Source organism: Lissotriton helveticus, chromosome 12 (assembly GCF_964261635.1).
Source record: "Lissotriton helveticus chromosome 12, aLisHel1.1, whole genome shotgun sequence".
Classification (NCBI taxonomy): domain Eukaryota; kingdom Metazoa; phylum Chordata; class Amphibia; order Caudata; family Salamandridae; genus Lissotriton; species Lissotriton helveticus.
In genome coordinates this window covers 282,022,832-282,046,182 of record NC_136073.1, presented here as the reverse complement: position 1 = coordinate 282,046,182, position 23,351 = coordinate 282,022,832, and the positions used below count along the sequence as shown (strand labels likewise).

At 41.5% G+C, this 23,351-nt stretch overlaps 1 protein-coding gene across 1 annotated transcript; it reads right to left on the bottom strand.

Moving 5' to 3' along the window:
- Positions 1-9,816: 9,816 nt before the first annotated feature.
- On the bottom strand, positions 9,817-17,561 carry RGS9BP (regulator of G protein signaling 9 binding protein). Its single transcript, XM_078669098.1, has one exon. The coding sequence runs from the start codon at positions 16,735-16,737 to the stop codon at positions 16,024-16,026; it is 714 nt and encodes a 237-aa protein (XP_078525224.1). The 5' UTR covers positions 16,738-17,561; the 3' UTR covers positions 9,817-16,023.
- Positions 17,562-23,351: the final 5,790 nt, after the last annotated feature.

The following is a 23,351-nucleotide window of genomic DNA, read 5'->3' as shown; positions in this document are numbered from 1 at the left end:
TTTTAAGTGTGCATTATACACAGAATAATAATACTTTTAGGTTAAAGATAAAAAGTAATTCTAAAGTATAGAGTTCATTAATATGCAGAAAATACCTAAAGCAATTTTTTTTTATAACTGTCCTTTAAAAGCGTGCACTGCATAGCTCAACTTGGAACACCCTTACGGTACCTCGCAAAAAGAAAATATCTTGCAATGAAGAAGCTCCTAAGTGATTCCATCAATTTACACCTCCCAAGCAGCCTTTACATTTGCAAAGTCACCAATTGCACACATTTGCATTTCCTTGGGGAAGCAGAGACCCTGACAACAAGAATTTGCAATGCAATAGGTCTCACATTTGCTGGAGTTTGAGATATTGGCATTGTAAATGCCAATACCTTTTATATATGTGTTCTTTTTAAAACAGCTAAATAAAAGGCATTGTCATTTACAATACCAATAGCTTAAACTCTCGCAAATGCGAGACCTATTGTATTGCAAATGCGTGCTATTAAAATGCAAAAACACTGATCGATTTCTGGTCAATGAGTGTAAAAACCTTTAAGGTAATTCATGTTGTTCTTGCTTATATTTCACAGGCTTTACCTAATCTTGCATTCCCTACGAGTGTTTGCTTTTTTCCAGGATGTTAACTTTTTTTCTTCCCTCAGGCAGCATATTACTATTGTCCAGTACATAATTTAAATTGGGTCACATCCAGATGTTTATTAAGGGGCACAATTGAGTTGCGGTTGAAGGAAGTGGAGTTTCTCAGTGCCTATTAGGGATATAAAGGTGTTCAGAATACGTGGTCATCCAATCCTTGGCCTCTCAGCAAAGCAACAGAGCAAGGCCACTTTATGCCAGTTGCAAATGTGTGGGTAAGGTGTCATTCTACGCGATTTATAGTGTATATGTTTAACCCACGCCCTTAATTATATGGTCTTACCCCTTTCAGGGACTCCCACTTTATCCATTGCAATTAAAGCCCTGAGCATGTCTCACTAGTGCCTAGAAATACCAGATTCTGAGAGGTGAACAGTCAGTCACTCAATTGCTATCAGTGGTTTGAAAGGCACCTTTGAATGAAGAGACGCTTGCTGCAGCCCACCGAGTATGAAGCCGTCATGCCCTCCGCCTTTTACTGGCATTGTTAAAATGATGTTTGTTTGACCCAATGTCCTGTTCCTGCTCAAGGAATCCAGGCTTCAGACGTTCTCTTGGCATCAAAGGGAGCGAGAGACCTCTGTCAAGAAGCAGAGAGGCTTGCTGTGTAGAGAGAGCAGGGTTAATTCTCCGCCTTCCTTCTTACAGCCTTTCGCTGTGAAGATGACTTGTGCACCAAGGCCTGTTTTTATGTTTTTATTAGGGTTTTTATAAACTCCGTGCACCATACATAAAAAGTCACTCCATCAGCAGATAGATTTCAAGCAGCATTACTCAACGTTTAAATCAAAACACAATTAGGAGAAGTCCTGCGTGAAAATCAATGTTTTAATGCTCCTGAAAAAGTCTGTTCTTGTGTTTTTACTTTTTTTTATGTCCCTAGTAGTAAAACAGAGGACCCACATGTTATATTCTTGTTCATTATACTTCTCCTTTAAGTGCATTGCTGTGGCCGCATGCCTGTGCATGTGACATGTTTTTCTTTAATAATGTTCTTTGTTCTAGAGTTCACTAGCTAGAGTTGAGGTCTGTTAGAAATGAGTACAGGCTGAGCTTTTTGATGGATGGATGCATTTCGTGCTGCTAATAAACCAAGACTTACTTTCTTCAATTTGACTGGATTATTTCAACAATTTTGGGGACGAAGGAAATCACCACTTGCAGCACGGATTTAAGTGGTGTAGAACCCATTTTATACAATTTTCTCTTGACTGAGAAATTCGTCTGGTATGTACCAAAACTAATTTTAAAGCATTTTGATTGTGCCAGCGGCTGTACTTAATCTATGTGCTTTGATTGCACCTGCAGCAGTGTTTTTCATTTATTTTTATCGATTTTTATCCTCTTCGTATTGAATTGAGTACGAAGCAAACAAAGTGCATTTATTAGCTGTTTTTCTCCACTGCTTTCTTTCCCGTTTTTTTTTCCCCTGCTCATTTATTGACCTCGATATTCAAAATGATAGTTTCAGCGCATTTTTGAGTGGAGAGTTCTGTGCGACCTTGTTTAATTTTAAAATTGAAGCTCGCGTCTTACCTGATCCTGGAACTCTTACGCGGCTCTCAATGATGTCAGCAGTGCTGGTTTGTAATGCGCATGCGTGAAGACGTTTGTCACGCACGACGCAATACGTCCGACGGCCATTTTGCGGTTTCAATAGTTACTCAACAAAACTTCACGGAGACTTCGTTGTGAACACCGGCATCATTTTGATTCCACATATTTAAACAATTTTCAACGGAAGTAAGTGTTTTATTTATTTTCCAACGTTTGATGCAATTAAACCATCATTTTCGCTGCAATTTAATATTTTCAGTGATTTGGTTACTGGTGCTCATTGGGAAAGCTTTTTGTACATTCATACCCAGCTGCTCTATGCAATACTATTCAAGGGAAAGCTTATTTATTTATTCTTTTAAAATTGTTTAATAAATTTTATCATATTTACAAGCAAGATGCAAGTTGATCCTCCCACCAAATTTTTACAAACAAAAGGTGATCCACCCATGCCATGGACAAGGTGGAAAGAAGAGTTTGTAAATTACATGAAAGCTATTGATGGTGAAAGGATGGGTGCGGAAAGAAAAAAAAGTATCCTTCTTCATTGTCTGGGCTCAGAAGGACAAGAAATGTTTAGATCTTTACCCCAAATTCCTTCCAGCAACGAAGGTGGTGGAGATAATTTAAATCCTTATACTGAAGCGCTTGCTAGACTTGAAAAAAGATTTAAACCCAATTTAAGCATTGCACTTAAGCGTTTCAAATTCTATACTAGAAAACAGAAAGAAGATGAATCTTTTGAAGATTTTTTTACTTCACTAAGATCTTTAAGTCTTCATTGTAATTTTGGTACCATCACAGATGAAATGAGACGAGATCAAATTATTGTTCATACCAAGTGTAAAAAAAAACAGGATAATCTATGGGTTATGGGTGATCCGAATTTAGCTGAAACCATTGCTGTAGCCAAGGCACAAGAACAATCTGATTTATGGATGAACACTGTAAAAAAACAACACAGAGAAGAAACAAATTGAGGAGGAAGTTTGTGTGGTAAAACATAAACAAGGGAATAAACAAGAATCTTTTTTCAATAAGACAAAACAATTTTCTTCTCAAAGGTCTTTCAACCAGAACTTTCAAGGAATGGGTTTCAGATGTGGTAATAAATTTCACATTGCTTCCTTTTCAGGTTGTCCTGCTTTAAAGAGAGAATGCAATTTTTGCAAAAGAACTGGATATTTTAGTAACATGTGCAGGGACAGACGCGCTCCTGTACGAAATAAAGGGGCCGTATCTTTGATTGCTGAAGGAAGTGTAAACAATTGTATGAATAGTAAGTTTAGCGGTGAATCTAATGAATCTAGCAATGAATCGGGTTTTGTAGTATCGATTGTAAATAGTCAATCCAATTTACAACGTAATTCACCAAAATGTATTTTTACAGTTTGTGAAATTGATTTATATTTTATGGTAGATTCAGGATCTCCATGGACTATAATTACTCAGGATTATTTCAAGAGTACCATTTCTCATTTAAAAAATGTAGGTAATATGAATGTACCTGATATTTCTGCAGTTAATTTCTCTGGTACAAGGATTGAAATGATTGGATTTTTCCAAGTTGAAATTCAGTTCAAGAACAGGAAAACCACTATAAAGCTATAAATCTCTGTTAAAGGCATCAATGTATTGGGATGGTTTGATCAATGGAAGTTAGGTATCATCTTAAATCCCAGGGCAAAAGAACCTGTCTCTTTGTGTGATGATAACCTGATGGACACTGTTTCTGTAGTTGAACTATCCAATAAATCCATATTGAGTGGTAAGGGATGTGATCTTGTCAAACATTTTGATACAGTTTTCTGTGAAAAGCTAGGGAAACTTAAGAATTTTTCACACAGTATTATACTTAAAAAGAACCATACACCTGTCATTCAAAAACTAAGAGGAGTTCCCATTAACATAAGAGAAGAACTTAAGGCCATGTTGGATGACTTATTGAAGGAGGGGATTATTGAACCTATAGAGTCCTCAGAGTGGGTATCTCCCATAGTTTTGGTAAGAAAACCGGATCAAAAGTTAAGATTGTGTGTTGACCTGAGAGCGTTAAATTCCAATATAGTTATTGATTGCCATCCGTTACCAAACATAAATGAGTTAGTGTCACATTTTGATGGTGCAAACATTTTCTCCACATTAGACTTAAGATCTGTCTACCATCAGATCGAATTAACAGAAGAGTCTAGAAAGCTTACGGCATTTATAACGCCACAGGGTCTTTTTCAATATGTACGCATGCCATTTGGACTAGCGTCCGCTGCATCTGTCTTTCAAAGGGTCATGTTTCATATTTTTAGAGATATAGATACATATGTAAAATGTTTTCAGGACGATATATTGGTTTTTTCTAAAGATACAAACGAACATGAACATCATTTGAGGGAAGTATGTAAGAGACTACAGAATAATGGTTTAACAGTTAAAGCACATAAGTGCAAACTATTTCAGGATTCACTTGAATATTTAGGACTTACGTTATCAGGTAAGGGTGTGTTTCCGAAAAAATCCAATGTGGAAGCTATTACTCAAGCTCCAGTTCCAAAAAACAAGGATCAGTTGTTATCATTTGCTGGTATGTGCTAATACTACAGCAAGTTTGTGGTGAACTTTGCCAATAAGATGGAACCGTTAAGAAAGTTGTTGAGACAAGGAGTTGAATATATTTGGTCTGATGTTCAACAACAAGCATTTGATTAAATAAAGAGAGACATAGTTAAAGCTCCCAATTTAAAACCTTTTAGAATTAACAAAGAATGTATCATCACAGTTGATGCCAGCTTGTATGGTTTGGGTGGAGTGTTGTCTCAAAGGGAAGGTAGTGAGGAATGGAATGTGGCATTTGCGTCGAGAACATTGAATGAGTGTGAGCGTAAGTATTCTGTAATAGAAAAAGAATTGTTAGCGTGCGTTTGGACTATTGAACATTTTAGACTTTATGTTTGGGGATCCAAATTTACCTTAAGGACGGATCATAAGCCTTTAGTAAATATTTTATCTGTGGGAGGTGGATGGAATTCCACAGCTAGAATTGCGAGACTAACTTCTAGGTTACAGGAGTATAATTTTGTCACTATTTATGTACCTGGAAAAAAAAATGTTACAGCCGATTGTTTGTCACGATTGCCGTGTAAGGTGGATGATGTCAGTGTAGTTAATGAATGTGATTTTGTTTTAGCTATTCAAGACATGTTACAAGGGAAATTTAAGAACATCACAGAATCTGATTGGGAAGAAGGTGTTAACAAAGATTCAAGATGGAAAGATTTGGTGAATTATATTCAGAATGGTTGGCCAAATAAAAATTATATCAGGTCGGAGTTAGTGCCATTTTATAATGTGTCGGGTGAGTTGGAATTTAATTGTGGTTTCATTTTCAAGTCTGGCAAATGTATACCGCCAGAGGGCATGCAGGAGATCATTTTACAAGTTGCGCATGACACTCATCCTGGTATTTCGTCCATGAAACGGTTAGTGCGTTCATTTTTCTGGTGGCCAGGTATTGATAGATTTGTTGATAGGACAGTTAGAGGGTGTCAAGAGTGCGTGTGCAAGGAAAGGATGTTAAAGGTATATACTCCACCACTCAAAATAGTGGCCTTCGGAGCCATGGCAAAAAATTGCTTTTGATATTTCGGGTCCTTTTAATATACTACGTTATGCCTTAGTGATAGTAGATTATCATTCCAAGTGGCCTGAGGTGAAGTTTGTCCCTAAGGCTACCACTGAGGCGGTCATTAGTTTTTTTTAAGAAGTTTTCACTAGAGAAGGGTGTCCTTCGATTATGGTTTCTGACAATGGTGTTCAGTTGACTTCTAGTGACATGGCCAACTTACTTAAGGACTGTAACATTGTTCACAGGTTAACCTCGTTATACGAACCACATGAGAATGGCCAAGTTGAAAGGTTTAATCGAGTTTTGAAAAATGTTGTGGTGGAATCAGTCAAATCTGGAGTGAATTGGGTTAGTGCTTTGAGGGAACGTCTGTGGACTTACCGCATTACACCCCACACTACCACTGAGGTGAGTCCTTTTAAATTGTTCAATGGCCGTAATTCCGCATCAAGGATGTTACCATGGTGGTTAAAGGAGAAATGCAATCAGTTTTCAGTGAATGAGGATAATATAGATGATGTAGCCAGACGTGTGGAGAGTAAGCAATTTAGAACTAAGGTATGGTATGACAAAAAATGGAATACGAAGTCTCAAGAATTTCAAGTAGGAGAGTGGGTGAGAATCCTTAGACCAGGTTTGTTATCCAAAGGGTCTAATAAATTTAGTGATCCCATTCAGATCAGGAAAGTATTCTCCAATAGTGTTATGACACAAGATGGTAAATTTTGGAACATTAAGAAATTAGCAAAATGTACTGCTATGAATAATGAGAGTAATCAATCTGATATGCAAAACATGTTGTTTAGTAATGATTCCATTACTCATAGAGTGAAAGATACCAAACGTGTTATCAACATGCCTAAAAGATATGTTAATTGATTTCTTACTTAAAAGACCTTATTTATATATCTAAAGACATGTTAATTGCTCTGTTTTTCTTTGTTGTTTTGTTTTGTTTCTGTAATGTGGGAGATGTGTTATATTCTTGTTCATTATACTTCTCCTCTAAGTGCATTGCTGTGGTCGCATGCCTGTGCATGTGACATGTTTTTCTTTAAAAATGTTCTTTGTTCTAGAGTTCACTAGCTAGAGTTGAGGTCTGTTAGAAATGAGTACAGGCTGAGCTTTTTGATGGATGGATGCCTTTCGTGCTGCTAATAAACCAAGACTTACTTTCTTCAATTTGACTGGATTATTTCAACACCACACTTAACTCACACACAACTAAACATGAAAGTCCGCCATTGTGCCTCCGCCGGCTGCTTTAAAACTAAAAGCGTGCACAGCGTGCTGAATTGTAACCACCCCCTTTTGTACCGCTTTTGGCCGCCATAAGTGTGGCAGGGTATGCTCAGACGTGAGTCCCTTGCTCACTTTGCCACTGGATTCAAGCAAGCCGGACTGAAGACGGCTGGAATGCCAGAAACCGGTCCTCGGAAGCTTGTTTCCGGTCCAGGGAAGGCATGGCTTGGCAGTTCGGGCTGGACTGTTCCCATGAGGCACAGGGTCAGACTGATTTGCATATAGCCATGTCTGAACTGGGGTGGCAGAGTGAGCTAAAGAACGGTGATGGATCAAACCCAGATCTTTTGACTAGGTGTGAGTGTTTGATTGGTTCTGATGCTCCGTCCATCACCACCCCCTTTTGTACCGAATTGTAACCACAGCACGTCGTTGTGCCTAGTCTAGAAGAAACTCAATGACGAAAATAGTACACTGTGTAACAACCACGTAAAGGGGCAAGTAGCCATGGGAGGATACAAATGACGACATGGCTGAACTAAGGAGGAACTAACAGCCCTCATAATGAATCAGAAGACAGCATTTACAAAGGACAAGCACACAAGGCAATGGAAAATAAGGGCGGGGGAGTGGGCAAAGCTTCTCTCCGTACTGAACTACCACAGCTCTTGGCAGAGCAGCGCTTGCGAGCTAGCTCACGCTCGACCTCAAAAGGCTTACTGCTTTTTAGCCCTCTGCCCCGCCCTCCAGAATTCAGCACAGGAGACTCCCTTGCACATCAGCTGGGGAATCTAAATTTTGGAAATTAACTTTACCTGAGAGGCTAAATTTTGGGACAAATGCCAACAGTTAAGACATTAATCACAGACAACAGACTTTAGGGGTAATTTACGGACAGTCCATGAAAATTACAGACGGTTGGTCACCCTAGGAAGTACATGCCTGTCAACGAGAAAATGAGTAGCCCAAGAAAACACACTATTCTCCAGCTCTGGCGCAAGCCCTTAACTTCAGAGGTGTTTACCAAACTATGGAAGATCCTATGATGCCAGCACTCCAAATGTACGCTCATATCCCCCGTTGTTAGTGCAACAAGACCAATCTAGCTGCAAAACGAGGCAAAGTGAGAAAAGCAAACAGCAACAAATTCAAGGCGAGGTAATTTTCTTCTGCCCCTTCCTCCTGCGCTAATGTAGGCACATTTGACGTCCCCTGGGCATGTAATTGCGGCCAGTGACATTCGATGACATTTAATTATGCTACTGCAACAATGCTGTGGCGAGAAGCCAAACAACTTTTACCAGATAACAGTGTGCTATGGAACATGGCGTCAGTTCCCTTGGAAATGGCACACGTTGCATTACGGAAGCCGGCAAAACAGCTCAGATGAGGAAAGCATCTATAGCAGAAATCTGCCCCTAACTGGGAACAACAGAAGTGAATCACTCCCCTGCAAACAAAATCATTCAGTCTTCTAAGGCGATACAATCAGTACCATTAAATAGGGTGTTAACAACTAGCATCTAGAGGTAATTCAGTTTATCGAGTACGCTATATCAGAGCAGTGATTCTTGAGAAATTGTCATGTGACCACTAACCGCGTTCTAGGGTCAAAGTACAGGAATGTTATTCACTAGTGTTTCTTACAGTGTAGCAGTAAATTAAACAGTGATAGAACAGAATTAAATTAATCCAAACACAATTAAGAATGGTTAAGGAATGCAAATGCTAGCGCTGCATTCAGTGTTTTTCAAACAGCTTGTCCGTGTACAAAAATGCATATGCTTGTAGAGGACTATATATTTTTTCTTTTCTTTATAAATAATGTGTTTTTCACAGCAGGGATCTGACCCAAGATTAAAATAGTCGTATACACTTCTATAGAAGTACTCCCCTTTTCAAAATGGTTTCATATCTTTAAAGCATACTCTAGTTTCCTACAGCGCAACGTGAGGGTGCGGTCTAGCGCATAAGTTGTGGATCACAGAAGAGGGACGCTTGAGTTCTATCATCTACTTCCACGCTTGACCAACATTTTGTTATATTGATCACATTTCTTGATCCGCCGTATCTCGAGATGGCCTCTATGTATGTTTGCCATCTTGATTCATGGTGGCATTGCCTCCAGTGTGGTGGATGATCTCTCCTTAGTGGAATCAGAAGGCAGAGGCCATGTGGACAGTGCCTTCTGCAGCTTTTAGAACTCTGCTACTCACCATTCTGCATATTCAGCAGACTCTAACATGAACTGGAACAAAGCTGGTCCTGGTACCAAATGGCAGTTTGTTTTGGAGGCCTTGCGATTGAAGCAGGAAACAAGCGCTGGAAGTGACGTTTCAGCTGACAGACAAAACATTGTACCTGAATCACGTTGGGAGCAGCAGAAGGGCACTAATTAGCTTTAATCAATCTGTGCTTGGTCCCTGCTCCACAGCAAGCGGTGGGAGTGACATTTCGGCTGCACTGGCAAATTAAGAGAGCTGCACAGAAGAGTAAGACTTAAGTAGACAAAGAATAAGCGGGCTCCAAGCCCTTTTTGGATACAAGAGCATCTCGCAAGTGAAGTGCATGCATTAGCGTATGCTCTCACAGGCTTGACCCTAAACAGAAATCAAAAAACAAGTGCAACAACTTGCAAGTCCCATGATACATGTGCATGTATGTGTGATGACGTTAGCAGCCTATCATTACGACGTATATACAAACGTATTCCGGCGTATGCAAGCACAAACAGTATGACATGGTAGCCATTTTGTTTATTTTTTTATTTACCGTTCCAAGATGGAGGATTACAATCCTGCCACAGAAAATAAAAAATATCATTTAAAGGTGCATTTGAAAAAAGGAGCTGCCAGGCAGCAATGGCATCTATCCGGCTTTCTAAAAAAGTGGATAACAGGTTTTTTTTTAAACATGCAATTGGAGGGGAAAGAAAGAAATCAATGAGGGAGAAGCAATGGAGGCTCTTGAGAAGTAAAAAAGAGAAAGAAATTAAAAAAGCAAAAAAGAGAAGTAATCAATGGATGAGATGGGGAAGGATGGAGCAAGGCAGTGGGTATTGGAGGAGGAAGGCAACACACGTAGGAGAGAGAAAAAAAACACATGCACTCTCATTAAAGAGGGGAGTGACAAACCCAAGAGCAGGAAGGAATGTCACTGAATGAGAAGCAAGCATTTGAGAGAAGAAAGTCAATCAATGGTAAGCAATGGACTAGCCCAAATTGCAGTGTAAGCTTTGTTTTAGTCCTCAATAGGTCTTTCGACAACAAAGAGCTAAAAGCTGTCTGTAGGAGAGACCTAATAGAGGGAGCCCTCGTGACCACTGTAGAATCTATGTTCTTGGCAAATGCACACAAAGAAGTAAATCTATGACCTTCTAGGGTAGAATTTATGATAACTCAAAACTCACATCACGTTTACTTTGTTGGAACATTTAGTTGCCACCAATAGACACAGACTCCACAACAGTTGTAGAATTCTGTATTGTTTTCTTTGTGGTTTTATTTTCTTACTTTGTCTCCAAAATGTCACATTACAATACAGTTTCCTATGTAGCGTGAGTAAGTATTTCGGTCATAAAGATTCTTCATTTTATATGCAAATTACACCAAAGGATCTTTTTGATCACTGTTCTGACATGTGCTTTAAATAATTTCAAATAAATAACTTTCACTTGAAACGTAATTTTTTTTCCTTCAAACTAGCTTGAAGTGTGAACTGGCATATTACATTTGGCATAGTTTAAAAGGAGGCAAAAAACAACAAGAACGGTTGTTTATGCGAATACAGCGTTCAGGACAGATGCAGAGATCAACAGTTTTTCAAATGCATTGGGGGAACGTACCATTTACATAATCCAGTGTGAACCACAATTTAAAAAGTGCTGTTTACCATGAACCATGTCACTGATTACCCTATCATGTTCCTGACTCTCCTCCATTTACTTTGTGATAATTCACACATTGTTCACCCGTAAATTATAAATCTTCAGTGCTTTAATTCTAGATTTTGGTGAACAGTAGCTAGAACTCCAAAGAGAAACATACAATCTCATAATACAAGTAAGGCTGTAACATGTCTCCAAGTCGTGATACTTTGAGAAAAAGTTTTGCTCAGCAGATTGCTAATGGAGGAAAATTACAACGATACGTGAATTAAACATGAAACATATTAACTAATGTCTTGCACTTTGGTAATAGGTGTCCCTTTAAAATATTTGTAAGTATAACACTCTCTAGATTCACATAAGAACACACAGCCTTATATAATAAATATCTAAGTTATATAATAGTGAAGTGCAAAAGTATTTTCACAGAGTTCTCCCTACTTTGTGTTTTTTTTTAGAAATGCAGGTAGATACACAGAGCTGAAGGTAGGGTTCAAATTAAACCATTGTTTCATACAGGCTTTATAGTGCAGATTACTTGATTTCTCGATCTTCACAGACCAGGGTTCAGAAATCGCTCAAGGGCCAGCTCAATCTAACTTTCCAAACCATCTGAACAACACAATTGGCTGCAGAGTTTAGCACTCTGCATTTCCAAGCTGTGCTGTCTGTAGCTCGTACTCTAACTTGTAGCACATTCAGTTTGCTGAATCTACTGCAGACAGCCCTATTTAATTGAAAACCTGAGCATACCCAGCCCGTGCATAACAGAAGGCTCGGACTACCCAGATATGACACAAAGGAGCCTTGACAGAACAACTATGGGACCTGAACTGTCAAGCATGTTTGGCTGAGTGTGTATTACTACTTTCTTATACGTATGTCTGCATTTCCCAGAACTGATGCCAATTACCATGCAGAACATGCACATTTACTATGGATAACAAGGCAAAACGATGGTTCGCTGGAAATTACATGCACATTTGAATACATGTTTAAGAGCCTAGATTACAGGTTTTCAAATTCCAGGTGAAATGTGTTCCAAAGTATCTATAACTATCATGACCAGTGTTTGAAGCTTGAAATAAAGAAAACACTAAAGAGTTTCTCACGGTGTTTGTGAACTTCCAAAAAGTTCCTATAAGGGGACTTAATAAGAAATACCAGTGCTTTATCTTTGGAAGGAAATAAACACACATGGTCATACCTAGAGACCTACAGCAGCTGCCATTTCAAAAAGTTGGTAGTGGACTACAAATGCCTTTGACCCCCCCCCCCAAAAAAAAAAACACAAGCGGTCCAACATGGAGTTTTGTAACATTTCCATGACAGTCTAGCCCATTACCTATTACCTATGGTTCTAGAAGGTCAATCGCACTTTACAAGTGTCCATCAAAAATCCACCAGTCAAAGTCAATACAGGTAATTGTTTGCAACAAGTAGGGTGCTTCCAGTGGTAATCTCTTTATTAGCACTGAGCAGAAGGAAGATTTTGTTTTTAATGGTTGTTTTAAAAGTATTGCAGTGGTTCAATGAAAGGAATAACCGATCTCTTCTAATCTTCAAAGTAAGAACAAATGTAGAATCTAGACACTACATTGGTGTGGAGGAAGCAGCAAGTCCACGCAAATCCTTGTGAAATAGAAAGTGCATGAAGAGCTTCATAAGCAGCCACCTTAAGACTGTCACAGAAACTGCTTGCCAAAGTTGAACATTTGTGTAAAACTTAACTACAAGTTACAGAGTCTCTCAATGTTCAAGCTATCATTTCCATTGTTCTAAATTTCAGCATAAAAGTCAGTTACTGCAACAGCTGACCTAACTGACACTGATGTTAAATAGAAACATGAAAAAGTCAAATGAATCTCAATGAAATCACTGCAATTTCTGTCAGTCGTCAGTGTCATGCACGATTTGAGATCTGATCATTTGAATAGGGGCTCACACTAGGTAACATGTAGTGACACAGGTAAAAGCCAGAAGCATGTGCAAGTGGATCTTATATCCATATATGAAGTGAGCACAGGCCCAATGCCTTTAATTGCAGCAGGTAAAAACATAGCCAAAGGCCCTACTCTATGAGCCCTATAGAAAGGTTTTTGTTGAGGACATGAGTGTTGCAATTACAAAAAGCAAAGGCAAAGCCAATAGGTCTCCGCAATCCGAGAGCTAGTGGTGTTGTCAATGTCTTTTAGCCAGGCTCAATCGCAGCATAGCTGCTGTTCAGCATAGCTGAAATTCATCTAAAAAAGCGCACTCAGCCTGTGTTGTATTCTGAACTCACATAATTGAAATCGCTATCAAGCGCGATAATGAAGAAAACTTTTTGGTGAAATAAAATATTTGGGAAAGAACACACGAGTAGCAGCTCATAAAGAAACTGAAGCAAAGTGCCAGAGTAGCAAGTGCCTGTGCCCAGCTCTCACAGCTGTTCCTTGGCCTGGCCAATTCCTGGGAGTTTGCCCAGCCCCCAACAGGAGAGCTGTTTTTGTCAGTTTGACCTGTAGTGTGCTCTGTTGCGTCTCATCTGCCAGAAGCATGCAATTATGTTTAAATGAGAGGGGAACTGTGGGTGAACTGGGAGGGTGAAAGTGAAACAAACAAGTTCTTGGCCCATGCTTCGTGGGAGGGCCCGACACAGGAAAAGGCTTGAAGCATTCATGCTATTGTCAAACAGGAATGAAGGATACAAGAGCAAAGATGGAGCAAACAAATGGTAAGCCCATGGGCGGGCTGAAGCCCACCGAATTGAAAACAACAGGTCTCTTTGAAATAGAGCATGCGCTTTATAGCCGAGACCTAACAACTACACACAGGCAACACCTGCAAGTTCTACATAAAGGGCTTGGCCACAGGCCATGCTGAATGTGCATATATGTAGCAGGCATGGCTATCCACTACATACAGGGTGTGTACTCTATGCCCTCTAGGAAACCCAGATGGTTACAATGTTCATGCCACATGATTTTAGCAGTGATAACAACAATGATATATTCCGGGATGTGTGAGGGCATGAGCAGAGGACTAGGAGGAACATAGGTTGTGCAGTTAATCAGAACTGTCAAGTTCCAAAGACTTTGGGATTTTGATTGTTACCATATCGCCCCTGAAATAGGCTCTTCTTTAGGGGTGTTTTAAGGTTATTTTAGTATGTCATCTTAGCAGAGAATCAGTGAATGTGTATTAAACAAAACATCAAACTGTGGCAGGCACCACCACGTGGTACGTTTGAAATGAAAACGCCTCCATTTACCTAACAATAATCAGTTTACAAAAGCTTTATGTGGGATGTTGACACCACAAAAACTGCATATTTCTGTTATTGTAAACTGGGCAAAGGGAAAGGGTGGTACTGGGAAAAGATCATTAATAAACTGATTGATCAAAGTGGTTCAAAAAACATATTTATGATCTATATATAAAAGTAGTTTGATTAAAAAGTTTTGTTTTCAAAAGTACATGAAGGTGCAAAAAGGAAGAAAAATTAGCAGCCCTCCTGTTTATTGGATTTATTATAGCCAATGAGATGGGCCGCTCCAGGAATTAGCGTCTTAATTCACAGTGGAGGTAAAGGTCTCATCAAGTCCAGGAGGTTGGCCACCATTAATCACCAGATCATAGCTCTCATTGAAGGCATCTGCCTAATAATGACCCCTCAAGCCTAACACTGCAGAATCCAAACATGCAAAGCAGGCTGTAGTAAGGAGGACGCCGCTGAGGTGCCAACACACAAACACTAAAGATAGAACTAAGAATTCATAATTGTACTTTGCTTCTTCGAGGCTCACATAATACATACAAATCTCTCTCTAAACAAAGCACTAAGTTAACACACCACATCAAATAACATGTTATCCTTTTCAATTGACAATACTGATTGATGAGGACAGTATTTCCGGCCAAGTACCCGTTTTTCCCAAGTGTTAAGAAACTGTATTAACTCATTTTCTATAACTATTCCAATTTCGGTAGTGTGGTGGCCCTGCTATCAATATGTTAAAAGTAACTAGTTGGTTACGACTTATGACAGACTAGCTGCACACCGTGTAATCCCTGCTGATCCTGCTGGAGCTGCACCCCACCACTTTGGGGAACCCTTATGTAAACTGACAGACTTCTTTACAACCAGTCAATTTGCATGAACCTGCGCTACTGGTATGCTACTATATGCCCTTAGCAATGCAGAAAAAAGGCAACGAATCCCAAAGAATTGCTTGCGTAATTACTGGAGACAGGCAATCTTATCTGTTGTTTTTGTGCCCTGCATACAACCTGAAGCAGCTTTAACCAATATCTGGAGCTTAGTGTCGTGAACGATTTAACTTACTGATTGTCATTGACATGGAATGTCCCAGCATCGGTTTTCTCTGCTGGGGCGTGTTCAGTGAAGCGGTCATGAAAAGTGCATAAAATGTGGCAATGAAAGTGCAACAGTAAAGGGTACATTCTGCGTTAAACAACTACAGAATTTTTGCATTCCAATAGTCTATTAAAATGTTCCAGTTTTAAGTGCCATACCTTCTACAACAGCAACAAATACAATTACAAAAACAGTTGCTCGATCCTGAAAAATACAGCTGTTTAGAAAAACTGCCATCAAAATATGCATACACAGTTAAAAAAAAACAGAGAGCAATCCAATCTATTTATAGACCAAAAATCCATTTAAGCTTTGAAGCAAAAAGGCTTCAATACCCTAACCCACTCTACAACCATACGTAAATATTTGCACTATACCAGGGTAAAAAAATGTAAACATTCATCTGTAAAAAATAAATACCTTTTAAATTGTGCCCTACACATAAATATTAATAATGAGGCATTTGGTTCGTCCCATGCCCCTAATCTAATTTGTGCTACCGAAGTCAAAGCTAGGTAACAAGCAGATGGTTACTAAACCTTTTGAGATGATCATCGTAAAATGGCATGTTATCACATCTGCTTGTACGTCGGTGCCAGAGAAAAACAAAATAATTTATATGCTGGTAATAAATAAAGATGATGGTTTGTCCCACCTAATGATTGCAAACTTTGTAGACTAGCGCCGTGTGCTAATAATTAAAAGATAGTCCTAGGAGAGTTTCACCACACAGACAGCTAAAATTACAGCAATGATCAGCACTGCTGTGAATATTATCCCAGCTAAAACTTTGCTCAGGTCACAGAATGGCTTGTTCTCGTCCAAAGAGATCATGCCGACAGAGGAGGTCCCAGCACTGGCTGAGTAGTTCAGCTCATCCCCAGGGTCCTGCTTGGCCTCCACTGTCCACCGAGGAACATTCACCTTCATCTCCATCTCGTACATCATCTCATCCACTTGGTGGATCTCATTCTCCAGGTCTTTCAAGTCGATCACATCAATATTGTGGGCTGCGTCATACCTCATGGTCTGGACGCTCATGGCCCGGGCAGCCACCCCGGAGGTGCCACCACTCATCCCGCTCTGAATTAGGTACTTCCTGGGTACGTTCAAGGGGAACTCCTGCCCCATTTCCAGAGCACGCTTCATGTCTACCTCCAGGAGGTCCATGCAGGTGGAAAAGATCACCCAGAGCCGCTCAAATTCTGCCCGGTCCTCCTTGCTGATGCTCTTATCCTTCAGGGCTGTCGTGAGCTTGTTCCTGTTGGCCACGGCGAGCTCCTGTGCCTTCTGCCGCGTCTTTTTCAGCTCCTCTCGCAGGTTCTGCGAGTCCGATGTTCCACCCATAGTCAGGACCATGTGCCTGTAGCAGGCGGCCACCCTGCTGAGAGCATCCAGCAAGGTCTTGCACTCGTCTTTCAACATGGCTCCGCAGAATAAGAGGGCTGGGATCGTCCAGAATTAAGTGCAGGGCTGGGCAGTTCCTCAGTTACATAAAAATTTGATTTCTACAGTCCGAAACTGATTGTGTCATTGTGGGTGAGGGTGGGGCTCAACACCTTTGTATCCTCTTTGTTGCAATCCAAGTATCCACATGAAAATCGTACACACAAAAACAAGTGTATTGCCTTCCTACGACAAGCACAGTAGTTAAAGGGCAAATTTACAATCCATGCAGCTCTGCTTGGAATGATCCATTTTCAAGGAATTTATCGCTTGGAATTGATCGTAAACTCTTCCAAAAAGTACTGAGTTCAGTGAAGGGTTTCTGTCCTCTTCTTGCTTAGAAATACTTGTATCCATCCACTTTTATGAAGAAGGACTACACGGTGAAAAGCGTTACCTTTTTAGCAGGAGTACAGTGCGTTGGAATAAAGACATTCTCTGCCCTGGGGAATGTTCCGTATAATTAACGTCTCCTCTTCCTGTGAGTGCTATGCTCTGGAATCTTTAAACGCCCCTTCCAGGCGGGCACGCGATGCCTGGAACTCTTGCATCTTCTTGTCACCAGAAGGAAAGCGCATAGAAACGATGGGGCAGTCTCCTTAGCGCTGCGTGGAACTAGTATTGGTATTTCCCGAGTGAAGCTCAAAATCACCGCATAGTGCTCCCAGGGGGAAACCCCGTCCGTAGAAACGGGTCTTCGCCGTGACAGCCCTCCCGAAATCAGACGAGAAGTTCCCGAGCAAGCGTCTCACCGCCAACGGCAGAGGTGGTGGCCGTTAAATCCGATTGCCTCAGTTCTGGGTACGACTCTAGCCCTCTTCAGCCACGAAAAGGACTCTAACCCGATTTCCCTGATTGAAGGCAGGGAGAGGCAATGGGAACTCTACTTTCTAGTGATTGACAGGCGAAGAGGCCGTACTAGGAGGGTCTTACTGGTCGCCCAGTCCCTTAAACCCTGCAAGTGGTTAGAAAATAAATATCCCCGCTCTGAACAGATGGACCACTCGCTCCGACAGGTCCCACCCCCGGCCGCACCAGAATATAAACACCCACCGCCCCGGAAGAAATCGCCAGCTGCACAGGGACCGGATAGCGGTCTATGCCACAGCATCTTCTGACTGCGCTGGCATCTAAGATGAGCGGGCGCTTATCCCAGCCCGGAGCTCCTCCTTTCAACAAGGATCACCCAGTGAGGTCCATGGTCAGCCGGGGCTATAACTGGTACGGTAGCTCAAAGATGGCTCTATTGTTTTTAAAAGTAAAATAAAAAGCCCGACATTCCTCCGGCGAGAGCAACAACTCACCCCATGTACACGACCCTGGCATGAAACTTTGCCGTGTGAATAATACATGCAGCATACTGCTTTCCACGCACGATAAATACACGTGCATACATCTGTTTTTGATTCTAGATCTTTTATTACAAATAAAACAAAGACCAGAGATGACAAGTTTTTCTCCTATATTACTGGCACGGGTGGCATTTTTATCCTATTTTGGTCGAAACTTTTATTTATGAAACTGGGTATAAAGTTATATTTAGATAGGCTACACAAGATGTATAAAAAAAATAGGATCACATCACACAGTGTGTTCCACGTGTCTGGTCAGTATTCAGAGCATTGCGTCGTGTGCACCTCTTTCTGATTGTTTTATTATGGAGTTTTGTCTGAAGACAAATACACAGTTTACAAATGGGTAGTATGTTATAAAACGTTTAGATTAAGAATTTTGTGAGTCTGATAAATTAAGCAACAAATTATAGAAACATTTTTTTCCTTGGCACTTTTTTTTAAGAGCAAACAATAAAGTTTTGAATTAATGAATCCTGAGGAATCAACTTCATAAGCTTCTGGGTTCAATCCGGAGTCCTTAGGCTTAAAGTAGAGGAGTCCTGGATTACATTACCTTCTACTTACTATGCAGCAGTCAGTTGAATTCTTCTGTCGAGCCTTCCTTCTCAACTCCGTGAAGCAGACCCAGATTGAGCTCGTCCTCAGTGACTATAGATACTACTAGCGCCCTGTTCTCTATTAAAAAAAAAATAATTTCAGATTATTAACACAGAACTCCCAGTGGGTTTACCTTGTGTTTCCAAGGTCAGCCCAATCCCTGACCAAACTATCTTTTTAACAACACTTTAGAGAACACAGTCTTTGTCCTCCAATCCAAGGATTAAACAGCCTTAAAATAAGGACCACCTAAGTACAGACTTCAGTCATACCACTCCTTCAGTATTCATTGCATTTGCCTGTTACCCTGTGGATAAACTGGTTCATCTTCCTCCTGAGGCCCAGTGACAGTTCTTTTCCACAATTTTATATCAATTTTTTAATTGTTTTTAACAAATATGTTCTACCGTTAAGAACATTATACATAAGGATCACAGTGTCTGTGTGTATTGGATTGCATTGAAATGTGTTTATGAGCTTTGTATTTTAAGAAGTTCATATTGTTTGTATTAGAACTTTATAGGTTCAGACCCTTAATTGGTTTTTAATGTTTTAATGTAACTATTCTTATGCTTTTTTAAGAAAAATAAAAATACTTCAAAACATACAAATTGTATTTATATTTGTTTTCTCGCTTATGATTTATTATACCACGTAATGTTGCAACCTTGATGTGGCCTTAATTGTCTATATATTATCTTTCAGCTTAGAAACGCCAATCTGACCGTTGTTTTTGCCGGTTTGTAAAATGCATTCTTTCGTTTTATTTTTGATTGAATTGAAAAGGGTCCGTCTTTGTTTGTTTCCAGCACATAGTGCAACAACACATCATGAAAACCTTGGATTTGGGAGGGAGACAGCCAACACAGAGACCCATTTTTGTGTGTGAAAAAGGCAGCTTTATTGAAAACATGTGCATATCACAAAGTCCAACCTAGGCCATTGCCTTACAAACTAAAACCTCACTATACATCAATAACTGCTCCTCCATACTTCCCACCCCCACCCCTATGATCCCCCAAATAAAATTCCCCCACCCTGCCGACAAATTAACATTACATAACATTCCACAACAATCTTATTCCACCGTATTGCAGTTCCAAACTCCTGCCCTCTAATAAAACCTACAATCCTACCTGTCCTTCTGCAACTGTAGCTACATAACCTCTATGTAAACTTATCCTATCTGCCTAACCTTTCCCTGGCCCTGCCCCCAAAACTTCCCAAACTTCTGTCAATCAGCCAACTTTAGAACAACCCCGCAGCACCTGTTTCCAGTGATAGCATACAAATACAACCATCGTAACCCTATGCACCTGTTCCCAACAAAAAGACCCACTATAATAAGGACGGCACAGAAACACGCGCCTAAAAAAAACCAAGCTTAAGGGTGGGTGGGCAGGCAAAAACTGATTACAGCTACCCTCCCAGGCACCAGGTCACCAAACCTAAAATGGTGGCTGGGAGAGAGGGGGCAAACACCACATAGCCTTTGGGCTATAAACTGTATTGGGCTACTTTTGGGCTATTTCCCACAGAGCCCAAAAAAATTATCAAAAAATGGCCGGTGCCGGCCGTCCCTCCACCTCCCAAACTGCCCGGGCGGCAGACCTCACGGGCTCGGCTGCCCCCCAATCCCCCTTTGGGAGGGAGGGGGACAGCCAACACAGAGACCCATTTTTTGTGAGTGAAAAAGGCCGCTTTATTGAAAACAGGTGCATATCACTAAGTCCAACCTAGGCCATTGCCTTACAAACTAAAACCTCACTATACATCAATAACTGCACCTCCATACTTCCCACCCCCACCCCTACCCCTACAATCCCCACATAAAAATCCCCCACCCTGCCGACAGCATAACATTACATAACATTCCATAACAATCCTATTCCACCGTATTGCAGTTCCAAACTCCTGCCCTCTAATAAAACCTACAACCCTATCTATCCTTCTGCAACTGTAGCTACCTAACCTCTATGTAAACGTATCCTACCTCCCTAACCTTTCCCTGGCTCTGCCCTCAAAACTTCCCAAAATGTAACTCCAAACTTCTGCCAATCTGGCCAACTTTAGAACAATACCGCCACCCAGGAAAAAGAGGGAGCCTAGGCGCAAAGCCGCCTCCCCTTTTTTCTGCCCCCCCGCCCTACTAGGAGTACTATTATAGCGGTACTGCACCTTCCAACCCCTAACCTTAACATTTGTAATCTCCAGAACTCCTGACACCATAACCCCACGTGAAAAGTGCACCCCATCCCCTCTCGAAAAGACCCCAGAGTCAACTGAAATTTCCCCTAAGCAAAAATACCTCACAGTGCACCTCGTACTCCGCCCCATATGCATCTACAACACGTTGTGGCACTTACCAGCCACCCACATATAATGCAATGAAATCATAGTTCTTTCCAACAACTGTTCCCAAACCTTTTAACAAGTTCATGAAGATAACTTTAGTACACCGCTTTGCTAAAAAAACACAGGGCCGCTCCCTGTCCCGGGCCTGCATCATGAAAGCACGCCTGAATCCATATAATCCTGACCATGGCGAGGGGGCCCACGCAAAAACCTGAAATAGAAAACTATGTGAGTAGACAAAACCAACAGAACCAAGCTATAAACTTCCTGCCACGCATCTAGCACACCCTCGTCCACCACTTGCCAATCTTTGTCGCCCCTGTCACCTGTTACCCCCCCCGGTCTCCCTTACCATCATCCGCGAAGCCGATGTCTCCAGCCTACCACCCCCCGCCCGTCATCCACCCAAGTCCGCCTGCCTCTGCTATTGCATCCCCAGCATCCGACGAGTCCGCCTCACGCAGACTGACCATTCCACGCCTAAAATTCCAGCTGTGCCGGGCTCCTTGGTTGACCCCTGTTAAAGGCCCTCCATACCCCTCATGAAATCTTCGAACTGTCCAGTGTTCCTGGCATACCGAGGAGTCTGAGGTGCTGTTACAGAGGAAGTCATCCAGGTAATACAGTACCACCGTGACTCGTGTGCCCGGAAAATAACTATTAGAAGAATGATTTTGGAAGCAAAAACGGAGGGATGCGCCAGACATAAGCCGCCCATCAAAAGTGCTTTGCCCACGTACCATACTACCGAAATGGATGCCCCTTAGGTCCCCAACCTCCGGAGGGCTGAAACCCTTCGGAAAGCTGACAATATGTCGCAACCTCTCCTGTCCATGTTACGCCCGTGGTCACTTACCAGTGACATGGCAGTGTCAATCAACTACCACAACACCCGTGGTCACTCCCAGTCAGCTAAACAGACACCACACTCAAAATGCTGTCGCCAGATGGGTCAACCGTAAGAATAATTCGGAATAAATCCAAGGGATGCGCCGGGTGAGCTGCAAGCAGCCGTAAAGCTGACTGTATGTCACATCCTATCCTGCCTAAGTAGCGCCTGTGGTCTCTTACCAGTGACATGGCCACGTCAACCCACTACCAGGACGCCCGTGGTCACTCCCATTGACTTGGCCACGTTGTGGAGCCTTATGTCCTTCCTTCACCTATTTATCGTGCGTCCCTCTAAGTATTCCCCTGCTGTATGAAACTGTCTGTCCGTCCCCCCTCCAGGGCCACCCTGCCCCCAAAGCAAATTGATGATAATCCTGCCTGTAGCGCCTACGCAGCCTTCTGGTTTGTCTCTACTTCGTGAGACTGCCCAAAAATTTGACCCCCTAATCCGCGTACAAGCATTTTGGCCCGCACTTCCAGCCTCCCTCCCCCCGACAGGCTGCTGCACATAACCCCCCTCCTGAACAGCCACTTGGTGCCACAGCTGACCCCCTGCTTGCGGTCCCGCCCCCCTCCACCCAAAACAATTCACCAAGGCGTGTCTGCCTCCGCATTTCGAGCAGTCAGGCTGGAACTTACAATATGAGTATTCCCATTTTCGTAAATGTGCAAATATATACTGTTTCTAAACTCTATATTTTGTTCCCATTTCAGAAATACATAGGTCTTTCATACCAAATTTTCCATGTATACATTTCCCCAGAATAATATACCCGTACATAATAAAAAAAACATTGCAAGACGCTGCTCAGTTTTTGGCTCTGGGTTCGTCGGGTTCTTGTTGAACCTACAAGTCCTATATATCCCCACAACCAGTAGGTTCCAGTGGATGTAAGGGTATATTGCTTTCAAAGAGCTGTCATAATTAGAAGAAGTCACAGGTGAAAACGTTGACACAAAAGGCTGTTTTTTTAAACTAATTTTCAATTTTTCAATAGCCCAAAAAAGGCTTAGCACAGGGGGGGAGAAAAGGCCTAGCAGCGAAGGGGTTCCTGAATATGGTAATTCTTCCGCCATGTGCTATTGCTTCATTGGTTTGGATTCTTAATGTCTGGGTGCACTGAAGCTATGTATGTATGTTTTCTTCAGTGTCCCAGGCATTTGGACGTGATGCAACAATGCTAAAATGACCGTTAGGCAGCACGGTCAGTGGCATTTACATTACAGTTTACTTTGCAGTTTGTCGTTGGTCTGCGCAAGTTGGGGTCTCTCACAGTGCTCGAGTGAGGTATTCGCTCACAACATGTCTTTACACTAAGGTCTCAGTCCCAACGTTTTGGAACACTGCAAGAGATCTTTGCCACGCTTATGTCTTACTGTTACCCTACATAGGGA